General features: G+C 34.0%; 3 protein-coding genes across 3 annotated transcripts; all 3 read left to right on the forward strand.

Moving 5' to 3' along the window:
- The first annotated feature begins 3,254 nt into the window (after positions 1 to 3,254).
- On the forward strand, positions 3,255 to 9,108 carry LOC140967739 (MLO-like protein 8). Its single transcript, XM_073428460.1, has 15 exons — positions 3,255 to 3,740; positions 5,172 to 5,229; positions 5,319 to 5,503; positions 5,715 to 5,831; positions 5,974 to 6,034; positions 6,137 to 6,225; positions 6,329 to 6,403; positions 6,490 to 6,578; positions 6,681 to 6,730; positions 6,863 to 6,903; positions 6,978 to 7,151; positions 7,253 to 7,288; positions 7,378 to 7,448; positions 7,544 to 7,604; positions 8,491 to 9,108. Exons 1-15 carry the CDS (start codon positions 3,615 to 3,617, stop codon positions 8,902 to 8,904), a joined length of 1,647 nt encoding a protein of 548 aa, XP_073284561.1. The 5' UTR covers positions 3,255 to 3,614; the 3' UTR covers positions 8,905 to 9,108.
- A 433-nt stretch (positions 9,109 to 9,541) lies between these two features.
- LOC140967757 (kinase-interacting protein 1-like) lies at positions 9,542 to 13,021 on the forward strand. Its single transcript, XM_073428487.1, has 2 exons — positions 9,542 to 9,755; positions 10,265 to 13,021. Exons 1-2 carry the CDS (start codon positions 9,662 to 9,664, stop codon positions 12,841 to 12,843), a joined length of 2,673 nt encoding a protein of 890 aa, XP_073284588.1. The 5' UTR covers positions 9,542 to 9,661; the 3' UTR covers positions 12,844 to 13,021.
- A 5,279-nt stretch (positions 13,022 to 18,300) lies between these two features.
- LOC140967749 (AP2-like ethylene-responsive transcription factor AIL7) lies at positions 18,301 to 22,213 on the forward strand. Its single transcript, XM_073428474.1, has 10 exons — positions 18,301 to 18,657; positions 18,804 to 19,018; positions 19,272 to 19,677; positions 19,799 to 19,881; positions 20,539 to 20,547; positions 20,643 to 20,731; positions 21,028 to 21,101; positions 21,187 to 21,237; positions 21,326 to 21,402; positions 21,491 to 22,213. The coding sequence occupies exons 2-10, from the start codon at positions 18,892 to 18,894 to the stop codon at positions 21,892 to 21,894; spliced, it is 1,320 nt and encodes a 439-aa protein (XP_073284575.1). The 5' UTR covers positions 18,301 to 18,657; positions 18,804 to 18,891; the 3' UTR covers positions 21,895 to 22,213.
- Positions 22,214 to 24,702: the final 2,489 nt, after the last annotated feature.

A 24,702-nucleotide genomic window follows, 5' to 3' on the forward strand; every position in this document is an offset into this window, starting at 1 on the left:
TGCCAAACATACGCCTTTTAGTTTATGTATCCATCATTTTACACGTAAAATATCATATCAAGTATTTTAAATTTTCATTTTGTAAAATTTATAATTAAACCAATTGTTTGAGAAAAAAAATAACAATACAAAAATAACATATATTTATATATTATATTATACTTACATAAAACATGTCATATTGCTATTTTTTTTTTATAAATAAAATAAATAGGTACTTTTGTCCATAAAATGACGAATGTTGAAGAAGTGTCATTCGGACCGAATTGAGGTGAGTCCATGCCATCGTATTATGCTTGGCGTGGCATGTCTTGTCTTTTAACTTGGGACTAAGGGATCGGATAAGTTAGGCAATTTGACCGACTTGGAGGGTACGATCGCTTTAGGTTGGCCAACTATTAGGCAATTGTCTCCATCGAGAGAGTACGTAGTTGACGAGTTGATAGAATTATATCTATTATTATCAATAATATATGGATGTCAATACTAACAAAATGAGATTATCGTATAATTTTAGGTTTATTTTTATATATAAATTACTCTTCTTTTTATTAAACTAAACATGATTTTACTATATTATCTTTTACTACAAACTTTATTTCCATCGTATCAATTATCTTTTATCATTTTAATTTCAAAAAATGATTTTATCTTTCAACTTCAAAAATTAATAAATTTAATTTTAAATTTTTTTTTTAAAAAAAAAACATTTTTTATGGAACACATATCACGTGTGACACGACTAGCTAATGTGATTCTAATGTGAATAATAACTTGATGTCTTAGAGATTACCCATCTGAAATAAGAGATATCAAATGACTGAAATTTACAGCGTTTGTCGTCCCCACCACAAATAAGCATTGCATCACCCGATAGGTGTAACATAAACTGTCATCTCCCGAGCGTCAGCTCGCGCTTGCCTGACTGCACAATGAGCTCTTATAGCAATTACTTCGTATTCATTATTGTTTTACGAAAATGATTAGCTCAAGTTGTTATAGAGATCCGTTGTAGCCAATTATAAACTCATTTTTAATCTTTAATTTTTAACATGTGGGACAAGAGATATCACAATCACCCCTCATTCAGAACGCGATGTCTTCGTCGCGGCCTGACCCCTCGATCCACCAACGCTAAGAATCTAGAGGTGGCTTCTACAAGTTCAAGAAGTGGCTCCCGTCACGTAGCATTTTAATTTGTCCCGCAGGTTCAAGATGTGACTCTCATGCACGTAGTACTTTGCCGCACATAACACATATTTTCCGGTGTTTTTTGCCCGTAACCGTCTCTGATACCATTCTTGTCACTCTCCGAGCAAAGCCTGCGCCTGCGTGACTACACAATGAACTCCTATAGCAATTATTTCGTATTCATCATCACTTTACAAAAACGATTAACTTAATTTGTTATAGAAGTCCATTGTAGTCAATTATAAACTCATTTTAAATTTTTAATTTTTAACATGTGAAACAAGAGATATCACATAAACTGTCGTGATTTGTTAATGTTATGAATTATAACTTGTCTCCCCCGTTTTCACAACCCAATAAATGTAGATGAGTGATTCACATAATTTGTTTCATGCTCACCGACAAATACTACCAGAAAACATGGTTCGGGTGGGCAATGGCGGAGCCACATGAGCCATGGTGTCAATAGTGCAATGACTCAATTTTAAAAATAAAAGGAGCCCAACTCAATCCATTAAAAAGAGAGAGCTTAGAAAATTTTAACTCGAGTATATTTAAAATGCCAATATGGGTGGGGTTGTCAACCCCAACATACAATCTAAAAAATGGCTGCAACTTCCTAAGGAGAATTTTTTTTAGTCTAACTAAATTTCATGTACACTGTAGTAATGCACCACTACACAGAAGGATTCTAACTTAGATCTGCGCTTTTTGTCACCCCAGTATGATCTAGTTTACCCTTCAGTATGATCGAATATACAAAATGAACATGCATGGCCATAACTTTCTTCGTCGATAAAATAAAATTTATAGATCTTAAGTAAATACAAATATGCTGGATATTAGTCCATTATTTTTGTTCTGTGTAAAAGGGCATAAAAACTAAAGACAATATGCATTTATATCTTCTTAAATATTGTATCTATACGGGGTTACGAGTTTTCAAATAGTTTACTAATATATGTCATTCATATGTGATAAACCATGCATGACATGACATCGTATCCAAGATGTGCCATCTTAGCTTTCATCGAACAATTCCAAAGTGTTATTCAAAGTGTTGTTCAAAGTGATCATCCAGATCAACCAAATTTCGAACTTTATACCGCAAAACAAAATTGAACGAGCAATCGATACCTATTGAAAAGTTTGCCTTGGTCATCAGGTCATGAAAGACATGGTGTCCTGAGCTTTATATCCAATGCCACATGAAAATTTCCCTACAAAGATCAAGTTGAGCAGGCTGGAACTGTTCCCCGGACTTGGTCTAATCTTCCCACGTGGAGATCTAATTATATTTCCCGTCTCTAATATCTCTATTATTTCATAAAAATTGAACGTTACACCATCATTATTTTACATTTTTATCCTTAAAAAATAATACGTGCTTCTTAAAATTAATGGGCAAAACCGATAAAATTGCACCCACACTATCTCCACCAAAATCTCAAGCTCACGTATTCTCCTCCACTATGCAATAATCTCCCTGTTTCCATGCCATAAATACGTTTTTCTTTCATCTATTTCACTTCACAAAACAATTGCTCAACTCCCATTTTTTTTTTTTTTTTTTATAAAATCTTTGTATACACACCCACTATTTTTAGTTACGTTAACAGTTAAAACTTAATTAAGTAGAATGTTGCCATGTTTACATTGTATATATACATACGTACAAAATTGGTATTAACATAATATATCATCTATCTTTGGCTGGACCACCATATTATGTGGCCGTAAAAATATCAAATTTTTTTATTTTAATAATTGGGTGCTGAAGTAAAATGATTTTGATAATATAGATAAGGGTAATTTAATTTAGCAACAAAATAACGCATTTTTTTAATTGCAATATTTAGATAAACAAGATTAATATAAATAAATAATTTAATGATTTATAACTTTAATATTTTTTTAAAAAAAAAAACAAAAATATAAAAAAAAAAATATGAATGCATCGTTGAAATTTGTGGACAAGCCAGCATAGGTAACAGTGACATTTTTGACAGGTTGTTGGCAAGTAACTAATTTAATGAAGAGCTATACGTTGATTTGATTTGTTCATGCGAAGCGTGGTCTAATATGGATTACTCTCACTCTGTCTTCTTCCCTTCATTTATTGTGTATATTCACAAAAGAATGAGTTGTGGTTTACTTTTCAATGGTCTTGGACTTTTACTCGAACTAAATTCTACGTTGAAATTGCTAAAGATCAACAAAGATTCAACTGAAACTTATAATTAGTAGCCCATGAATTCTTTGCAAAATTATCGTATCATTCAATATTGTATAAGTAGAATTACCTGGCGCTAAAGCAAGTAGCTGGTTTCTCCTTCTTCTTCAGCTCCAATAAAATCCGTGCCTTCGGATTTGTCTCCAGTGTAAAGGGATCTGTGTTATTTCAGTGAAAAAGACAAAAAAAAATGTCGAGTGCATACGGAACCACGAGAGATCTGGATCAGACTCCGACATGGGCTGTAGCTGGTGTGTGCGCGGTCATTATAGTAATCTCTATTGCGCTTGAAAAGCTTCTCCATAAATTTGGAACGGTATGCAGTTTACTTCACTTGTTCTTGTTTTTCTCTTTACTTTTTTTAGTATTTGATTCATCTTTTTGAGCAAGTTTATGTTTTTGGGTTTTCCCAAATTTTCTTCTTGTTTCGTTTGGAGACATGAACCTGACGTTACACTTCATGACACTTATTTTCATCTTTTTTTGGGTATTTATGTTACTGTTTTCTTACTTTTTAAGTGGAGAATATTTCATGGTATCATCGATTCATTGGATTCATGTACCAGATTGGTATTTTACTAAAAGCTTCTTTAGATGAAAGAATCCCAAACGAGCATATGGCTTTTCCTCTGGGAAGGACCCATTTTGTAGCTTTCGAGTTTTTTTCCCCTTTTTGTGTTATTTCAAAGAATCAAAGCCCTGCGAAAAAGATCATTACAAAAAACCCAATAATTCTTCAATCGATATTAAAAATTCACTCTGCTGATTTTTTTTTCTGGCGACTACATGTTTCCGATACATGTGGGACTCCTCAAAGTCGAATATGTTATCCTGGATAATTCCTTATTTTTAGCATGATTTCTCAGTTTAAATATTTGATAGTGTTGTAAAAAAATGGAAAGAATAAATCTATGCTTTTGTTATATTTAGAAATTACATAGCCCAGTTTAGGTACTTTAATTTTAGGATATTTTCATACAAAGAGGTATAGAAAGTTAAATGTACCATGAGAAATTATGGTAGAGGCGCATGATGCTTTAATTCATTGATTTTGCAAGTTTTTGCCTATTTGGAATTACACACCAGTTTTTTTATATATATATATAAAAGAAAACCTGTAGAATTAGTGCTTTTCTTTTCAAAGCTAAGTGAAATCATTTGTTTTTTTTTTTTTTTTAAATATTTGGGAAAATTGAAAAGAGTCCGGAATGTTAAACCTGTAGAATTGGTGCTTTTCAGATTTTTCATTTGTGTAGATCTGTGGCTGAACTTTTACTTTAATAATTTCTAAACAATGGAGATATGTTTGGATCTGCTTAAATAAGCAATGGCCATACTGTTATTTTCGTCTTGCTTGGCATATTCACCTAGCTTTCATATATTAGAATTCTTGATCATGATTGTTACATCAATCTGTGTTGCAAAGTCGAAAATTTAGTTAAAAGGGAATGTAACTATTTTCATAGTTTATTTTAAATCTCAGCAGTTACTTGTTAAATGTCTGTGGCAAAGCTGCATTCAAGTCAGGCCCTGATTTAGATAACCATTCCTGATTTTATTAAAAATCTTTAGTCTTAAATTAATATTGTATTTTTGCACCTCCTAAAAAATTATGAAAATGGTTGATTAAAAATTCTGTCCCCTCTAAAAATGGAGTCCTGGCTCAGCCCTTGTGTATTGTCGTCTACTTCAGATTGTTTGCTTGTATTAAACCGTCCTTGACATAACACGATACTGCTATCCACAGTGGTTAACAGATAGGCACAAGAGAGCCCTATATGAGGCATTGGAGATAATCAAAGCCGGTAATTTGTCCCTTATATCTCTCCCCACCATCTCTAATATGAAAATAACGTTTCTTGATTTATAACTTTGCTCCTTTTTCCAATGGCAGAGTTGATGATACTCGGCTTCATCTCCCTAATCCTTGTGTTCAGTCAGTATCATATTGCAGCCATATGCATACCAGTTAGTGTTGCTAACTCCATGTTGCCTTGTCCTGAGAGACAACCGCAACGTAGACTGTTGTTTAATGAGCATAGAATTTTAGCAGCAAAAAAAGAGGCCGTTTGCGAGGAGGTAATTGTTGCTTTTGAGCTCTTCAAATCTTGATATTTTTATGCGAGAAACTGTTGCTTCAAATCAACCATTGTCACAGTTCTTGGATAATGTAGCCATATTTCGCTCTTCAATCGAAATTTCTTTGTGGGATTTCAATTGCATTTTTCTTCAGTGCGTGAAATACAGATAGAATGAGATTTTGGCAACATTAATGTTATTGTTTTAACAGGGGCGTGTACCTCTTATATCTGTAAAAGGACTGCATCAGATTCATGTCCTTATATTCTTTTTAGCAGTAGTGCATGTCGCTTACTGTGGTATTATTATGGCCCTAGGAAGATTTAAGGTAATTCAAAATTCTTTTACCAGATCACTCTTGCATTTTTTCGGAATAACATTATATGTTTTGATAACCTATTGTAGCCTCAGAGCACATATTGCTGTATATTTATTTGAAAGTCCAAAAAGTGACAGACCTTTTGGTGCAGACTCGTCGCTGGAAGCAATGGGAGCAGGAGACGTCGTCCCATAGCTACGAGTTTTCTAATGGTACGTCACATCATGTATCTTATGTGAGCATTTCTTATAGATCTTGAAATCTTTTTTTAATTTCCTCACTCCCTAAGGCAATATAACTGTGAATTTTGACAGATACTTCAAGATTCAGGCTTTCTCATGAAACTTCTTTTGTGCGAGCCCACACCAGTTTCTGGACCAGGGTTCCATTATCGTTTTACATTGTAAGATTTATATTCCATTGTTGTCTTAAACTGCAAATTGGGAGCATGGCTTAGTTTGGACCACACATTAATATATAAAAAATTTCTATATTTTTCCATGCAGGGATGCTTTTTTAGGCAATTTTTCAGGTCTGTCAATAGATCCGACTACTTGACCCTGCGCCATGGATTCATTACTGTAAATTTCACATCTTCGTAATTTACCTGTTTGTAAATGTTTACTCTGTGTCCTTATTAAGTTACAGACTTTACCTTTTGTTTTAGGTTCATTTGGCCCCCGGAAGTAAATTTGACTTCCAAAAGTATATCAAAAGGTCACTGGAGGATGATTTTAAGAGCATCGCAGGAATAAGGTGATGTCATACTTGCATGCAGTTAAATCATATGAAATTCGTTTATCCAAATTAAATATATGTGATAGACTGTGATTTATCTGGTTGTTTATATGATTACAGTCCGGTGTTGTGGGCATCATTTGTTATGTTCCTGCTCCTAAATGTCAGCGGTAAGTAGCCAGTTGTGTCCCTTTATCTGTGATTTATGTGATAGACTGTGATTTATCTGGTTGTTTTATTTCCGTTACTGCTTTATATAATTCATTTGTAACATATTTTTTTTATAAATTTGTCGAAATCAGGGTGGAGGACACTGTTTTGGGCATCCTTAATTCCTTTAGTTGTAAGTGTCCGTATTTTTGAAATTAAAATTTCAACTTCCTGAAGAAGAATGCCTGATTATTTAACTTTCTTCAGATAATCCTAGCCGTTGGCACAGAGCTACAGAGCATTTTGACTAAAATGGCCATTGAGATCAAAGATAGAAGCGCAGTGGTTCAAGGCATGCCTCTTGTGCAAGTTTCAGATAAACATTTCTGGTTTGGTCGTCCTAAGCTGGTTCTACAGCTTCTACATTTTGCGTTGTTTCAGGTATTACCTTTGTCGACGAAGAACTGTCCCCATGTCTCACATTTTTTTAAAAAAAATTCACTCTAAGTAGTTCTTTTAATCGTTTAAATCATTTTTTGCAGAATGCCTTCCAAATAACATACTTTCTGTGGATTTGGGTAACGACTGTCCTCGAGTTATTTACTTGTATTGTATTAAATTTTTCCTTGCAAAATCATTAACGTAAGACAATTTTGCTCATGCACAGTATGAAGATGGTATTAGTTATTGCTCCTACAGAGGTAATGTGGCCTTTGTAATAACAAAACTTGTTTTGGGGTAAGTCCTAATTCAACATTTGCTACAGAAGAAACAATGACTTTACAGGAATATGTTAAAAAATAATAAATTTGTTTTGGTGTTGATGGCTTCAGGGTAGCACTCCTATTCTTTTGCAGCTATATTACCCTTCCACTATACGCCCTTGTTGTCCAGGTACCAATACCATCATTGGATGGAATTTATTTTCTTGCTTGACATTGATTTCTTTTTACTATATCTTCACGTTAATATGATTTTTCTGCTATACATGGCTCTAGTTGTAAGAATAGAGTCTGAGTTGTCGGACAAGGTATTATAATCATTCATTGTTTAGACGATGATTCTGTGAATTCAAGAAATGCCTCTTTTACTTGTAACATTTTGTTATATAGGTTTAATCGATGCCATTCTAGACTTGTAATTTGTCACGCTTAATACTTGATCACCGGGATTGAGGGTTTCAATGTATAACAATTGGATCATACTATACACCCTGTTAATAATTGTTTCACGTCTATTTTCAAATTACTAAAATTGTTGCAGAAGTTGCCATAGAAAATCATTGTGTAGTCTCCATCTGCGCGGATCCTTGTGTCATAAACCAGGCATGATATTTGTACCTTCAAGCTAATCGCTTGATCGCCTGCATCTTTCTTTCGTTATTTATTCTTCATGCAAGAAAAGAGAAACCGAAATTTGATGGACAACGATGTGGTTGAACTGACTCTTACCATAGATCATCCCACCTCGCTTAAGTTCGAAAGAAATGAAATAGATTACTTTTGGATTGACTGACATGAAATCGGAGCTTTGATTTTAAATCTAATCTAGTTGTTTGGATACTTTTGAAATGAAAGAATTCAGTTCAGCCCCTCTAAATCTAAGCTTTTGCATGCATAATTGTAATGAATTTCGACTGAACCCAATGTTCGTGTCTATTGAGATTTAAGTTCACGCCCTTCCCCCAAATATGTTAAAGAAATGAAGCTTCTGGTGTTCCTGCTTCAACTAACTTCAGTTTATAATAGACCACTTCAACTATTTCTTGGCTGAAAAACAGATGGGATCGCATATGAAGCAATCCATCTTCGACGAACAAACGTCCAAGGCCCTTAAGAAATGGCATATGGGTGCAAAGAAAAAGCATGGAAGACAAGGAGGACATCCATCAACACGAACTTTAGGTGATGATGGTGGAAGCCCGACATCTTCAATGGGTTCGCCATTTAACTCGACACATACCAGGCTTCAGCGCTTCAAAACTATCGGACATATGACGACTGATCAATATCAAGACCACGACGAATCTGATCATGATCAGCATCACCGGTCTTCCGAGTTAGGTGCGACTTCGAGCTTAATCATAAGAGTTGATCGCGATGATAATAAAGAAGTTGAGTTGAGCATACATCATGATAGACCAGAGGATAGATCAGAGGACTTCTCATTTGTGAAGGCTGCCACAGATAAGTGAGGACAAGTCGGCAGTCTCAGCCAAGCTTGGTAAAAACTGATGTCCTGGTTTATTATTTTCCGCAGTAGTGAAATGTAATTTGGTTTTCATTCACTTAAATTTCAGATTTCTGTAAAAATATGAGATGACAATGAATACCAAAGCATAAGATTTTCCTCGAAGTAGATGTGTGTATCTATGTGTTACAATTGTTAAATCTGTATAATAATATCTTTTCTCTCTCTTCTTGGAACATCTTTCATGTAATTTAATAACAATATATATATATATATAACAATATATATATATATATATATATATATATATATAAAGTTTGACATTTAAAAATATTTTATTACACTTTAAATTTATTCAGTGGGGGTGTAAAGTGCAAAGGTGACTTCTTCTTTAGTGTGAAGAAGAAGGAATGCGAAGCTGTCTAAGGCCAGTGGACGCCACGTCGTTTAACATAGGAATTGCCGAATGCTTTGTCTTTCTCTTCTATTTAGTGAATGGCCCAACACTGATTTTGGAGCAAAACAACCTCTCCACCAATCAATCTGTCCTATGATGTTTTCGTTCAAAATCTAAACATTCTTTGTCCCAAAACTAAAATTTCTTTCATTTTCCTCTGGTTTCTTGGAAACCCTTTTCTCTCGTCTTGAATCTTGATTTAGTGCCATGTGAGCTGTTTAACTATTTATTTCATAATATATAGTTAATTTTTAATTATTGAATAATATAACAAGCAAGATTTAAAAAAAAAAAATTTGGAAAGATGTTGCAGAAAGCTGCAAACAATGCATACTCATGGTGGTGGGCTAGTCACATTAGGACAAAGCAATCCAAATGGCTGGATCAAAGCCTTCAGGGTAAAATCATTAGTGTTTGATTATTGTTTTAATAATTCTTAATAGTCATATGGAGATTAATTTTATTTTGCACAAGTTTGATGCACGATGGTCTCTCTTTTGGTGTTTATGTTTGTTTCACGTATGCGTTATCACAAACTTTGACGGAGATACCATGTTAGTATATTAGCTCACTTTTTTTGGAAATTGGATCCACAACTCGATGCATGAGCATGAAGATCGCATTGGACATGCCGGAAATAGATGTCCGACCGATTTGCTAATGATTTTCATGTTAGAACCTCATATTTCAATCTTCCAATTACGGTCCCGATTATGTTGAATAGTACAGGAGTTGAACCAGAATCTTTGGTTCGAGTCACCTGGAAGAGATTTTGATGAAATCATGTGTGTTTCCATCACATCAATTCCAATTTTCATGCTTCAGGCATTGTTTAGGTCCTATCAAATACATTGTTGTGTGACTTGGGACATTAGAAACAAATATCATATGGTTTATGGCACTGCAGATATGGAAGAAAAAGTGCAGAACATGCTTAAACTCATTGAAGAAGATGGAGACTCTTTCGCCAAGAGAGCTGAGATGTATTACAAGAGGAGGCCAGAGCTCATCAGTTCTGTGGAGGAAGCCTACAAGGTGTTCCGAGCCATGGCCGATCGTTACGACCTCTTATCCAAAGAGTTGCAAAATGCCAACCATACGATAGCGACAGTATTCCCAGAACAGGTTCAGTTTGCTATGGATGAATACGATGAATCTGCCATGGCAAAAGCGGTCAAGAACTCTCAAATACCGGAAATGCATACGGGTAACAATGTTCCAAACGTTCCTAAGGCGCCCATCAAAAATTTAAAAGGGTTGCTAACAACTGCTTCAAAGCAACTGCAATCTGAGAAAATCTCAAACGCCAGTAAAACTGTTCCAAAATCTGGCTTAACCGAGGAAAAAGCTGTTGAGGAGATTGATAGGCTTCAGAAAGAAATTCTGACCTTGCAAACTGTAAAGGAGTTTGTTAAGAGTTCATATGAAAGTGGGCTTGCGAAATATTGGGGAATCGAGAACCAGATCGTGGAAATGCAGCAGAAAGTGTGCAGGTTGCAAGATGAATTCAATGTAGATACGGTTATCGAGGACGATGAGGCAAGAAAGTTGATGGCTGAAACAGCACTCAAGTCCTGTCGTGAAACGTTGTCTCAGTTGGAGGAGAAACAAGAAAGGTCTATTCTAAAAGCCAGAGAGGAACACGCTAAGATAGAATCTGCTCAAGAACGCCTTAAATCCCTCAGACACGAGTATCTGATGGGACAAATTGATGATGATGATAAAAGTGGTAAAGAAGTGGTCAAGGGGATGCAAGAGACCGAGGTTGCTGAGATATCAATGGAGAAATTTAGAGCCGAATTGAATATGGGATCGATGGAGTCTCTCACGGTGACAGAGTTGGTAGAAAAGATAGACCAACTTGTCAACAAGGTGATCACCTTAGAAACTGAGGTGTCGTCTCAAACGGTTCTTATAAACACATTACAGACAGAAGCAGATGATCTTCATGCGCAGATTCGGGTTTTGGAAGAGGAAAAAAAGACGCTGATAGAGGGAACACACATTTTGACCACCAGGTTGAAAGAAATGGAGGAGAAATTGAGAAAGCTTCAGGAACTAAACAAGAATGTCGAAAGCCAAAATAGCAATCTGCAAATGAACTTTACAGAAGCCCGCAATAGCCTCGATCAACTGTCCGAGAAATTAAGCAGCATTAGGCCAGATGAAGAGTCCGAGGAGACAAATTCTTCGCAAGATCAGGGAAAAATGGCAAGTCCAGGTGATCGTGGAAAATATATCAGTGCTTCAAAAACAGAAGATGTGGAGGATGTTAAAGAAATTGATACGACAGTTGAAGGTAAGGGTTTGACTAAAAAAACTGTCACATTTTCAGACCAGAAGCTGAAGGAACTCATTCTTGTCGATCATTCAGATGATTTTATAAATGCTCGAGGGAATGGATCAGCAGAGAAAGAAGAAGAGCTAAATTGGCAGCAGATGCTATTGAGTGGAATGGAGGACAAAGAGAAGATTCTACTGAAAGAGTATACGACGATTCTGAGGAATTACAAGGACATTAAGAAGAAGCTCGGTGGCATGGAGAAGAAAGAGAGAGAAAGCCAATTTGACATCCTATTGCAAATACGAGAGCTTAAGAATGGTATAGCCAAAAGGGACGGAGAAATTCAACGTCTGCACCAAAAGTTGAATCTACCACAAGAAAATGACAAAAATGACTATAGCACTCAGCTATCTGAACCTGAATCAAAAACCATGAATTCAAAAGTGAAAGATAATACTTCTAGAATCAAAGATGTAAAGTTGGATTTCATAGACAGGACTCCATCAATTTGTGCAGTTGAAGAAAAACTTCGTACTGACATCGATGCCATACTGGATGAGAACCTGGATTTCTGGTTAAGATTTAGCACAGCATTTCATCAGATTCAGAAGTTCAAAACTGAAGTTCAAGATCTGCAGGATGAAATATCAAAGCGTTTAGAAAAAAAGGTTCAAGTGGGAAGTGTTACAAGCGAGCAAAAATCAGAGGTCCGGCCAATTTACAAGCACTTGAGAGAGATACAGATCGAGCTTACCGTTTGGTTGGAGCAAAGCGTGCCCTTAAAAGATGAGCTGAAACGCAGGTTCTCATCATTGTGCAACATTCAGGAGCAAATCACGAAAGCTTTGAAGGAGGGTGTTGAAGAAGAGGAAATTCGATTTAGTAGTCATCAAGCGGCAAAATTTCAAGGCGAGATCATGATCAGGAAACAAGAGAATAACAAGGTTAGAGAAGAGCTACAAACTGGTTTTGATAATGTAAGCACACTTCAGCTTCAAATAGAAAAATCGCTAAGAAAATTGAACGAGGAGTTCGGCATTTCTAGCGATCAACCACAATTGAAGCAATCCATGAGCAGGGCGAAGATCCCTTTACGCGCATTTATCTTCGGAACGCGAGAAAAGAAACAGAAAAATTCTATATTCTCGTGTATGCATCCGAATAGAAGATTCCATCTCCTAAGAGGTGGTACACCTCCCTGAAATCTTTCTACACGTGATCATTTTTCCGGGTTGTTCATTTGTTGTCCAGTTCTTTTTACCTCATGTACAACGTAGATGGCGATGTATTTACCTTCATCTCGTTTCCTGGTTTTTAAGCAAGAATTGCTTGAGCTGTAAACTATCTAATTTTTACAGGCTTGTAAAGATTTTTATTGTGTTTTCTGCCAGTTGGTAACCCGTTAATGGACTAATTATTTTCAGTTCCATTCCTTCAAACTACCTTGTACTTGTTTACTTTGGAAGGTTGGTAGTTATTTTGTTCCTCTATTCATCGAAACTTTGTAATAATTCATTTCTAACAGAAGGGAGAAAACATAAAATAATTGTCTATAAGAGGTCCCCTGATAAATAAATTTCTTATTTTTCTCTTGCTGAAATGCAACTGAACGGCATACCGGTGCCAGCAAGCTAGGAAAATCATCTCTACTCACCATCAGAATCCCAAACTCGGACAGTCCTGGAGGTGTGGAACATAGGTAAACCACGAACCATTCGTCTTCAAGGTGGTCACCGAAGCGGAGATGGCCGGAGAGATTCGGAATTGGCGGAGAACTGGATAGGAAGAGAGTAAAGGGTTGATGCTGCCATATGTAAGGAGCTATATAAGGGTGAAGGAAGTCGAGAATTCGGCGGTGGAGGGACCCAATTTCGGCGGGGAGGTGGAGTCGTCCGAGTAGATGGAGTAGAAAACGGTGTCGTCTGGGGGGCGAGTGTTTTTTAGAGAGAAAATTGACGAAGAGGACTAAGTTTATGTTGGGTTTTTGGGAAACGGTGTCGTATAGAAGAACACCCCCTTTTTCCAATCCCAAAATTCTGGGTTTTCCGACAGCAGGAAAATGGGCTACTTTGACATAAAAAACGAAGCCCGTCCACGTATCAGACCCAATAAGCCCAATAATCAAATCTTGGAATATATTGGGCCTTTCAGAACTTTAAATTAATTAAAGCGCAGAAAATGACTCAAATATGATACTGCAGGCCATGATTTGAGTTCGGTGTTGAACTGTTGATTGCTGAAGTTTGAAATTATTTTTACAACTTTTTTCTTTTAAAAAAAGTACATATTTTATTTGTCAAAAAGGTATATGGAATAAAATTTCTAAATGTTAAAAATAAATAACTAAGAGACTGTAATTTAATAAAATGAAAGACAGAACGCGTGAAAAAATAAATATAACAAGATTAAAATTATAATTTTCTCTAAAAGTTTTAGAACGTAGTCATAGAATGGAATATATGCTTCGGTTTTTCACTTTAGCAATGATCTTTCTCTCGAAACTGCTTCTTGAAAGCTCCCGGTTTTTTTATTAAATGTTTCAATTTATCGAAGAGCTGAAAAAGAGACATTAAGATAAACAGACATATTTTAGCTTTAACAACTAGCTTATTACAAAAACCTTCTCCAAGCGCTCGTGTACTTTAGCCCGCTCTATTCGATATGGATTTATTTTCTAAACTTGTGCCACCAAACTCACATTAAAATCTTTAATCGATTAAGCTTGTGTTTAATTGATTAAATTTTTAGAATCAATCCAGGGATATGACAATACCAGCAAGATAAAATTAAAGAAACAAAAAAAAACCGAATAATAAGATTACATAACAAAGATTTTGTCCGTTCAAAAAAAACAAAAAAACAAAAACAAAGATTTTGTTGCAATGATCCTCGATATTTTCATTGGTACGGTCGCCGAAAGAGACATAAAGCGCACGTGCGAGTCCCCCCTGAATAGCGAGTTAAATTGCAGTCAAAAGATACCACGCACGTGACTCCCAGTCAACGGTCAAAAGGTGGTAATTAATTATATTTACATTCTGGATAAAATAATGAGTGCCCTTTCTTTAACCCTAAGATAAGAACGGAAACGTTATAATTTTAATCAAATCCACACCACACATTTTCCTTCATTGGGATGGTCGAGTTGATTCTGTTGACCAATTTGAGCCGTTCATTGCATGTTACTACTGGTTAACAATAATTACATATGGTAATTAAATAAGTATTCATGCAATGGAATGCGAAACCAAGCGTTTACTTTTACAGCTATTTTATAATATTCATATACTACATAATATTTGTTACTGTTAAAATGAAGTTTAAATTCACAACGCTCTTTCACATTTTCTTAACCTAAAATGGTGGGGAGATGAAATGTTCCTTGAGTGTACTCCCGAGAACAGATTCAGTTGAGACGGGTTGGGGCTTGTAACTCAGAGGATTAGAGCATGTGACTAACGGTGCCGGGGTTTTCTTTAGTGAGTAACCGTTTTCATCGGAATCGAAATCTTATGTCAAAAATAAAAATAAAAAAGGATAGGCTTAGTCACTTAAAAAAAGGGGGAAAAAGAGGAAAAAATGTATACTAAATTTCAAATCAACTTATTATTTAAAACATGTAAGAAAAGATAAGTTGTTGAAATTAAAACCAATTATTTGGCGGAAAACATAAAACTTAAAGGTGTTTTTGAAATTTAATTTTTTTACAAAACATCAACAAGAGTCCTCTTTTATTCTATGTATGCATATAACATAATTTGTAGTGATTCTATGCATATACTGTGTGCATAAAAAGTAATTTTATGTATTTAATAATTTTTTTAGGCTTTAGGCATGATTTTTTTTTTTTTACAAAAATTGACAATTAATTTTTAAAAAGGATAAATTTTTTCCTTTTCAAATTTTCTATGGTAGTTTTTTTTTTTAACATAAGCTTGTAAATTACGGTGATGATCATTTTGGAAGAGACCGTGGACTAATACTGACAAGATTTTTGTGTTAGAAAAAGGAGGAGATGAAATAGGTAATCTAATTTCGTAAATAAATATACGGAAATAATCCAAATAATAATAACTCTTATAATAGGCATGGATTATTATCTATAGAGTAAGTTCACAAAATGACAGTAAGTTCACAAAATGACAAGGAATTTTTTTGATTGATCTTCATCGTTATATCATAAAATTAAACCATTTATATTATTTTTATCTTAAAAAACTATTAACTTAAAAAAGGCATATTTAATAATTATTTTTATATAAAATTAAATGCTTCTACATAAAAATTTGCCGAATTATACGATCCGAATAAAATATTAGAACAACGACTTAAAATAATATAGCATTTATTTGACTGGTTGTGGGTGGCTTCGTGTGGTTGGAAACTTGAGGGCTTTAAAAGGTTAATGGAATTTGAGTTATCATTTTATATATACATAAGTCAATGGAGTTAATTTGATTTTATAATGCCCAAATGTCTCATATTGATAGTGAGAGAGGGGTTTGTTAGTTAGCTAACTTGTATAAAGTTATGATCATAAAAGGAAAATATAAGATAGTAAAGGGTAGAGGCTCTATTTTATGCATGCACACATAGTTATGTTGAAAATTTTGATAGTTGATAGTCGTCTTTTTGGATGATCATCTTACTTTATAACATACATATATGTTCATTATATATATATATATATATATAATTTTGATGTATTGGATACTCACTATGCACACTTATGTGAGCATCAATGAAGTTGTATATCTAATAGGTGAGTGTTAACTTATCAGTGTTCACATAAGTATGTACTGTGTGTATGCAATATATGAAAACTATTAAAATATATATGGTGCAAGTGAAATCAACATGTAATAAGGACATTTTGAACCCCAATGGAGTGTTGATGATTATTCAGATCAATCTTTTGTTCACTTTATTTATCGTTCAAGTTTAAATATAGTTTTTTTAAAAACAAATTAATACTTAGGAAAATAATGAGAAATCAAGATTTAAATCTTTATTTCTGCTCACAAATATAATTTTAAGATAAGAACTTTGCGGAAATTGCTAATTTTCTCGTCAATTTTTTTTTTTTGAAATTTCGAGATATATATTTAGTCGTTGGGGGTGGGAATTGTTTTCGGACAACTAAAATAACACACAAATTTTTGGCGTGCATCACCCACACATTTTGCTTTGTCAACGTTGCATACTTCCAAGAATTTCATTCTCTGACGGGTGCCACCACCACCAATTATCTTTTCTTTCTTAATCTTTATTTTCAAAAGATATTTATTGCTCATTCATTCATGTAATTTGAGTATAGTCAAAAACATTTTATGATTAGTTTCATGCGTATTTTATTTTAATAAAAAAGTTGGTTTTTATGTGTTTCATTTATGGTTAATTAGAATAAAAGTCAATCGTTTTTTGTATTTAATTTGACGTGATGTGACCAGAAACAGAGCAAGAATTGGGGTTGCGATCGTCCCTCAATTTTTTAATTTCATTGATTAAAAGTATAAAATTAATTTTTTTTCACTTTCTTTCTTAATATTTGTTTTTACTTCCCTACAATTTTTAAAACATTTTTTTGCCTCTCAGTATTCATTTTCTAGCTCCATACTTAATGTCACCAAAGTTATTCATTTTCATAATTACTTAATAAATAATTACTTAATAATTAACTATGAACCGCAGTAACCATTCAAATGCCACAATCTCACACCGTGTTGAATGAATTAATTAACATACACATTAATTTAAATAATATTTTGTATAACCAAATTAATGCATGCATGCATGCGTTTTAAATGGCCGTGTATATATAAAAGTTTTTAAATTTTTAACACTTGAAAACTAGTTTTCAATTCACTCGAAGTTTAAATGTATTATATATAAAGTAAAATATGCAAACCTATAAAACGACACTAGACTAACTAATTTCGTATTATTAACAATAAAATTCTTAATCTATATTTATTTTATATAAGCTATAGATGTATTATTGATTAAACAAAAAAGATCTTTCGTCTAACAAGTTAAATGTTTTTTTGGTTATTAAATGCATCACAAAAACTCTTGTGAGACGGTGTCACGTACGGATCAATTTCGTGGGTCGAATCTATTATTTGGGTCATCCATGAAAAAATATTTTTTTATGTTAAAAATATTATTTTTTATTGTGACTATCGGTAGGGTTGACCCGTCTCACAGATAAAGATTCGTACGACCGTCTCACAAGATATTTACTTTAAATGCATATCTTTAAATATATATGTGAATTATTTATATACATCTGTATAGTAATGCATTTTGCTATGTCCAAAACTCCAATATGGCTTATCAAAATAGATAATTATATAAAAATAAAATAATATATCTGGCTTAAAAGTGGAAACAAAACCCAATCCCTACAACGAAAACAGGTAAAAGATGTAAAATCTTGTTCCAAGAAAAAGAGCACCAGGCCGCATCTTTCGCGACCATGCTGACCGGCCAAAATTTGCTCCCGCAGAACCAAACTCAAAAGTCACTCAACTTCTTCACTCTTTAATTATAATTATGATTTATTATTTCAAAATTTTCTTCATTATAATATATACCATTAATTATAGATTATAATAAAGCAATGGATCTACTCTCTGGTTCTACGCGGAATGGCGGAGGGTACCGCCTCTTTCTCCCATTATATTCCTCCACATGTCCCCACACCCTTTTCACCCTTTTTAAGCTTTGCGTCTTCTTCCTGTTTATTTGCCAAATTTTCTTGCTTCTTTCACCTTTGCATGCGCTTTTTTTTACTCTTTTTTTTATATATATAAAGTCTTTCTTTCCTGTTTAAGAGTTATATAATTTGTGGAATGAGTAGTGAACATCCCATCTGGGTTAATTTCTTTTTCTTTAAGCTTCGATTTTAGGAAAGAAGTTAGAAAGATATATGTATGACTTCATCTTCCAAGTATGCCATGCACCTTTTCTTTACATTTTTCTGATCATTAATCAATCATCAATCAATAATAAAGGTATATCTATCTATCTGAATCTGAATATATATATCTATCTATCTAAAAATTAAAGTGTTAATTAATTTCTCTGCCTTCAATTTAATTACACTTCAAGCATGTTCTTTAAGCTTGACGATTCTCGTTCATTTCGAGTGGTTTTGTAGGAGTAAATCGAAAAGTCGGAGTGGAGATTTGTATATTTACTCGTGAATCTTGGTAAAAAGTAAGAAACTTGAAGAAGAATTGGGTAAAATGGCACCAGAAAGTAACTGGCTATCATTCTCACTACAGTCTCCCGTGGAACAAATGCTGCAGTCTTCTTCTACTGATCATTCTCAGAACTACAACGGCTTTGCTGATAATTTTTACGCAGTTAATGGTAAGCACATTTCTTTATATATTGTTAAACCAGTTTTCAGTTTTCTCAAGATTTATTTGCTTTGCGAACCAAGTTTGAATAAAGCAAGAAAAGACAAGAAAATACACCAAACATTTGAACTTAATTCACTATCAGTTGCTGCAACATTTCGTTTGAAAGCAAAAGTAGAACTTAAAAAAACATTTCTTTCAAGACTTTTATGCACTTCGTTTCGTTCTTTTCTCTCTCTTTTTTATGAAATTTTTTATTACAGGGTGGCCAAGCCAAAGATCTCAGACCATGTACCCCGAAGCAGAAAACCATTACTTCAGCAGCTTCATGGATTCATCAACGCAAGCGCCGCCAAAGCTCGAGGATTTCTTCGGCGCCGACTCGACAGAAACTCAAGATTCAGCCTTGACTCATATATGCCACAACCATCAAACCGGCTGCGACGCCGCATATGTCGGCCACGGAGACCAACAAGATCTCAAGGCTATTACTGAGTTCGAAGCATTTTCTGCCAATTCGGGCTCGGAAGTTGATGAGTCGTCGTTTGGAGTTAGTAATGGTGGTAAAAATAGCAATAACAAAGCTATCGTTTGTGTTGAATCTGAAAGCTGCAAAAAAATTGCTGAAACTTTTGGTCAAAGAACTTCGATTTACCGAGGCGTTACCCGGTACGTACTTTACATGTTAAATTATTCAAAATCACAAGTAACATTTATGTTTACGAGAAAAATGTTAGTATTTTTAAAATTTTCAAGTTTGTTTATTTACACTATCGACGTGTTGATGCAGACACAGATGGACGGGAAGATATGAAGCCCATCTATGGGACAATAGCTGTAGAAGGGAGGGCCAAGCTAGAAAAGGACGTCAAGGTAACTCAAAAATGGGGCCATCGTCTTGAAAATTTTTACTTATCGTGTGAAATGAAAACAAATCGAGAAAATTAGTACATTAATATTTAAAAGAAGAGTTTATATTACAAAAAATAAGTAAAAAATATGTTATATATATACTTTGGTTTGCATGGATTCAATTAGAACATTAATGGGGTCAAAGGGATATATGTACGTGTTTTTCAACTAGCTACTTTAATTTCAATCAAACTTTTTACATTGATGATCGAGTGGAATATTGATGTACAATTTGTACTTTTATTTCATTCAATCGGATGTGCCGCCAATTTGTTTATGTATTTGGTGGTATATATGTGCACGGGTCTGGTGTAATTGAAATTATTGTTTCTTGGTTGTAACATATGTGCCCCCACCCAGCCTAGTCAAAGGACTCTTTGTCGGGTTGGCCACGTTATCATTGGATATCATGTCAATAATTCAAAGCTATCTTAGTTTTATCTGAATGTTTTTGTTTGCACCGTGCTTGTGTTTACTCTATGCACTTGTTTAGTTAATCTGTATATGATCTTGAGCTCTTCCTTTGGTGGCGTGCTGTACTAATGATAGCTTCATTCTTTTGCATGAATTTGGATATTTATTCCTGGATGTTACGAAACTGTGGATTATGACTGGCAGTGTACTTGGGTAAGTTGCTTTGTTTGCTTCATTTTTCCTGTGCATGTAAGTAATATTTATAAATTCTCGTCTCATTTGCATCGATATTTTTTTTTTATGTGCAGGTGGCTACGACAAGGAAGAGAAGGCGGCAAGAGCGTACGATTTGGCTGCTCTGAAATATTGGGGTCATAATGCCACCACCAATTTCCCGGTAAAGATCTTTGTTCTTTTTATCACGGGTCACAATTTATGAGATGCGTTTGGATTGCGAGATTTGATTTTACAAAAACATTTGAAATTTGGATTTTAGATCATGCCAATATTTGGTCTATCTGAAACGCATTAAATTTGTAAATGGAAGAATTTAAACTGAATGGGTATGAATTTATGTATCGAAAGCATTAATCTACAATAATGGACTGTAAATCCTCGATCTTCAACTTATTGTTCACAATTGTTTAAACCAATGCACGATCTTCCAAGTCTTACAGAAAATTCTCGTTCTAGATATCCCATTATACTAAAGAATTGGAGGAGATGAAGCATTCTACTAAACAAGAGTTTATTGCCTCGATTCGAAGGTTTGTACATCTTAATTCGTTTCGAACAAAATACTTATTGTTGATTTGGTTGAGGTTATTATTTATGAGTGACTTTTATCCTTAGGAAGAGTAGTGGTTTCTCAAGGGGAGCATCGATCTACAGGGGTGTTACAAGGTTTGAACTCTCGATCGAGTCTTATCATAAACTAATTAATTTCTCGCATTATCCTATTCATTTTGTCATCTTTAACTTGAACTTGCAGGCATCATCAACAAGGTCGTTGGCAGGCGAGGATCGGTCGAGTTGTTGGGAATAAAGATCTGTATCTCGGAACATTTGGTATGCCAACTTTCAACATGATGCTTGAAACTTTAATCTATTAAATCTGAGAATAAAGTTATATGGAATTTTGTTTATAATTTGGCAGCAACTGAGGAGGAAGCAGCAGAAGCATATGACATAGCTGCAATAAAGTTTCGAGGAGTAAACGCGGTAACCAATTTCGAGATGAATCGTTACAATGTTGAAGCAATAAATAGAAACTCCCTACCCATTGGAGGAACATTGAAACGGGTACAACCATCTCTTGAAGTTCCCCAAGAAAAGATACCTTATAGTAACATCCTTCAACCTCCATGCAGCAGCAGCATTGATTTTTCCACATTTCAACCAGTTTCCAACATCCCCTATGGCGTGCCATTCGACCTCTCGGTACCATTTTATCATCACAGCCTCTTCCACCACATCCATAATAGCAATCCCCTTGTTCCCGATGATTCAGCCTCTTCCATGGTGCCAGAGTTGTTCATTTGGCCTAATCAATCCAATTAACAAGACATTGCTAGTTGACTAGGTAGATTAGGTGGTACCAGTCTTCTCCTGATGTTTAACTGTAGTTTTACTTCATGCAATTCGTTGTTAATCGACGCTTCGTCTGACCTGATAAGGTCTAGGATTAGTTTTTTGTAGTTACAGGTTAGGTCGAGGCCGGAATACTGTAAAGTAAGCCATTTTCAATGCTGAACAACGATGCTGGAGCAGTTTCAGGGTATTGGATTAATTTTCAATCCGTTTTCCATTTCCAGGAGCTGCTTATCGAGCAATAAATATAACGTTTCTGCAAGTTGTTGCATCATGTATGAGCATTTTATTTGAAGGATATTTTTTTCAATTCAATGGTCGAATAACATATCTTGATCCTCCGTATATGAAAAAGAAGACTAAAAGATAAAAATTATCAATTGCTGTAGTATTCTTTATTCTCTGTCAAAACTATGGAAGCCACAACTAATGCATTAATATAAAGGATCAGTGCTTTGGGAATCGTTGTGTGAGTGTAACTCCATATTTCCACTTGCAAAATTCTTATACAGTACAAGTGTAGATTTTGTCACCCTCATATTCTTAGAATTAATGTATTTCCAAAATCAGTTGGATATTTTCGAAAGTAACCGAAGTCCGAAAACCTCAAATGCATGGGGGCCGTTTGATCTGGAGAGTGAAATCATGTTGTACAGAAACCAAATATTTTGACAAGAAACTGGAGAAAGGGATCTTTTTTTTTTGTGTTTTCTGATCTCATGACTTACATTATATTACTATATAAATTAACCATTCAGAGAGCAAATATTCATCAAGCTCACTGATCAGGTATCTAGCTACTTCTGAAAGCAAATTCACATTATCAATCGCCATTTCTTCTCCTGATCTTTACTCATGGCGAAACAGAGAAATCTGCACATAGTACTTATGTTCCCGTGGCTAGCTTTCGGACACATGATTCCATACCTTGAACTCTCCAAATTCATTGCAAGAAAAGGCCGCCAAATCTCAATTATTTCCACTCCAAGGAACATCGATCGACTACCAGAATTGCCACCAGATCTAGCTTCTTCAATTACATATATCAAAATTCCACTGCCCAAAATTTCTCAACTTAATTCACGAGACCGCAGAAGCCACAGCAGACATAAAATACGAAGATGGTTGAAAATGAAGGGGAGATGTTAACGGACAATGCGAGAAAAGTAAGTGGAATATAATATTTAGGGACAAAGAACAAAATTCTGTTTATCTGGAGAAATTTATGCAGTTCCCCGAGAATCACAGAAGCAAGGGATGTGCATGATAAGCATAAGTTGAATTATAATATGATTTTGTAATTCCTTGATGAATTGTTTAAATCCTTTCCTACATTACCTTAAAAATGGCATGTATTAATTGTCAGTTTATTTTAATTTAAAACCTATCTTTCCATTTATTTGTTTGGTCTAACTTAAGATCACGAAATTAAGATTTTAGTAAATAAATAATATTTTCTATACCAAACAAATTTAGACTTTATCGCAATGCATTACTCAATACTTCCGATGATTTACGAAGTCTGACATCAACTGATATAAAACTAATCCTTTTTTTTCAAAAAAAAAGTAAGGCATGGTATTGTACGATAATATTATCAATATATTTTTTTTACCGCATTTGATTAATATAATAAAGCGTTTCCCATAAATATTATGATTTCTTAGGTTTGGTTTGGTTTGATTTTGTTTTCTTCGTTTTGATCTTTTATATTGTCAAAATCGAGTTTATGTTAATATTTTTGGATTTTTGACAATTTTAATATTTTGTCATCATGAATGTTGATGTCTGGAATCCAATCGTTGGTGCATCTGTATGTGGNGTGCAATAAATGTATCTCTTTTTATTCTCATTAAATTCAATATAATATATAGTAGGAAGAAAAGCTCGGAAATTAATTAGAGAAACTAGAAATATAAATGTAAAAGGTGAATACAAAATGTAAAAAGTGTAAGTTGAGTTGAAAGTAAGATGAACATTATATCGGTTAAGTCGAAATAATTAGTTTTTAAATATATCAATTAAATTGGTTCGATTTTCGAGGACATCTCGTTTTAAATAAGCAAACTAAATAGATAATTTAAACCGAAATAAATTATTGCATGGTGAAAGTTATGACAAATTTTGAGACATTTGTTTGATATATCTCGAAAATCAATATGAATAAATAAAACGAATTAACTAATTCTAACTTCTTCTTCTTCTTTTTTTTTTTTTTTCTTTTTTCCATTCCAGAATATCAGTTTTTTTTAAAAATTGATTGATTCTATTCTTGTCAATCCAAAATTAATAGACAATTCGTATATAAAACAATTAAGATATTAAATTCGGACTAATTAAATGATTTATTTAACACATGATAGTTTTCTGGTTGAATACAGTTCATTCAATATCATATCGTCCAAAATGTTTTTGACAGATGAGAACAAAATTGCCGTTGGATATACATAATTAATGCATGGGATCTAAACAAGACAGAATTTATTCTTGATCCACTTAAAACCGGTCGACATATCTTACCCATATCTTGCTCAGCCTTAGACCACCACCGATTAATACTCGATAATTCGTGCGTTGGTGATGTCTTGTGAAATAGTCTTTTTTCTTTTTTATTAAATTCATGGCTTCATATTTGCACAAAAGTCAAAACACATGAATAGTAAATATAAATTTATTTTTTATTGTAAAAAAAAATTGAATTAAAATATATTTATATATTTCGACATAAACTGATCGTATCCTTAATACGCGAAAATGTAGTATCAGACTGTTAATAAA

The sequence above is a fragment of the Primulina huaijiensis genome, unplaced genomic scaffold (genome assembly GCF_012295235.1).
Source record: "Primulina huaijiensis isolate GDHJ02 unplaced genomic scaffold, ASM1229523v2 scaffold27947, whole genome shotgun sequence".
In the NCBI taxonomy this organism is placed as follows: Eukaryota; Viridiplantae; Streptophyta; class Magnoliopsida; order Lamiales; family Gesneriaceae; genus Primulina; species Primulina huaijiensis.

Coding starts and splice junctions, on each gene's coding strand:
- LOC140967739 (XM_073428460.1), top strand. CDS start 3,615: ATGTCGAGTGCATACGGAACCACGAGAGATCTGGATCAGACTCCGACA. Junction 7,289..7,377: donor CATACTTTCTGTGGATTTGG/GTAACGACTGTC, acceptor GCTCATGCACAG/TATGAAGATGGTATTAGTTA. Junction 7,605..8,490: donor TATACGCCCTTGTTGTCCAG/GTACCAATACCA, acceptor GCTGAAAAACAG/ATGGGATCGCATATGAAGCA.
- LOC140967757 (XM_073428487.1), top strand. CDS start 9,662: ATGTTGCAGAAAGCTGCAAACAATGCATACTCATGGTGGTGGGCTAGT. Junction 9,756..10,264: donor GCTGGATCAAAGCCTTCAGG/GTAAAATCATTA, acceptor ATGGCACTGCAG/ATATGGAAGAAAAAGTGCAG.
- LOC140967749 (XM_073428474.1), top strand. CDS start 18,892: ATGGCACCAGAAAGTAACTGGCTATCATTCTCACTACAGTCTCCCGTG. Junction 20,732..21,027: donor ATGCCACCACCAATTTCCCG/GTAAAGATCTTT, acceptor TTCTCGTTCTAG/ATATCCCATTATACTAAAGA. Junction 21,102..21,186: donor TTTATTGCCTCGATTCGAAG/GTTTGTACATCT, acceptor TTTTATCCTTAG/GAAGAGTAGTGGTTTCTCAA.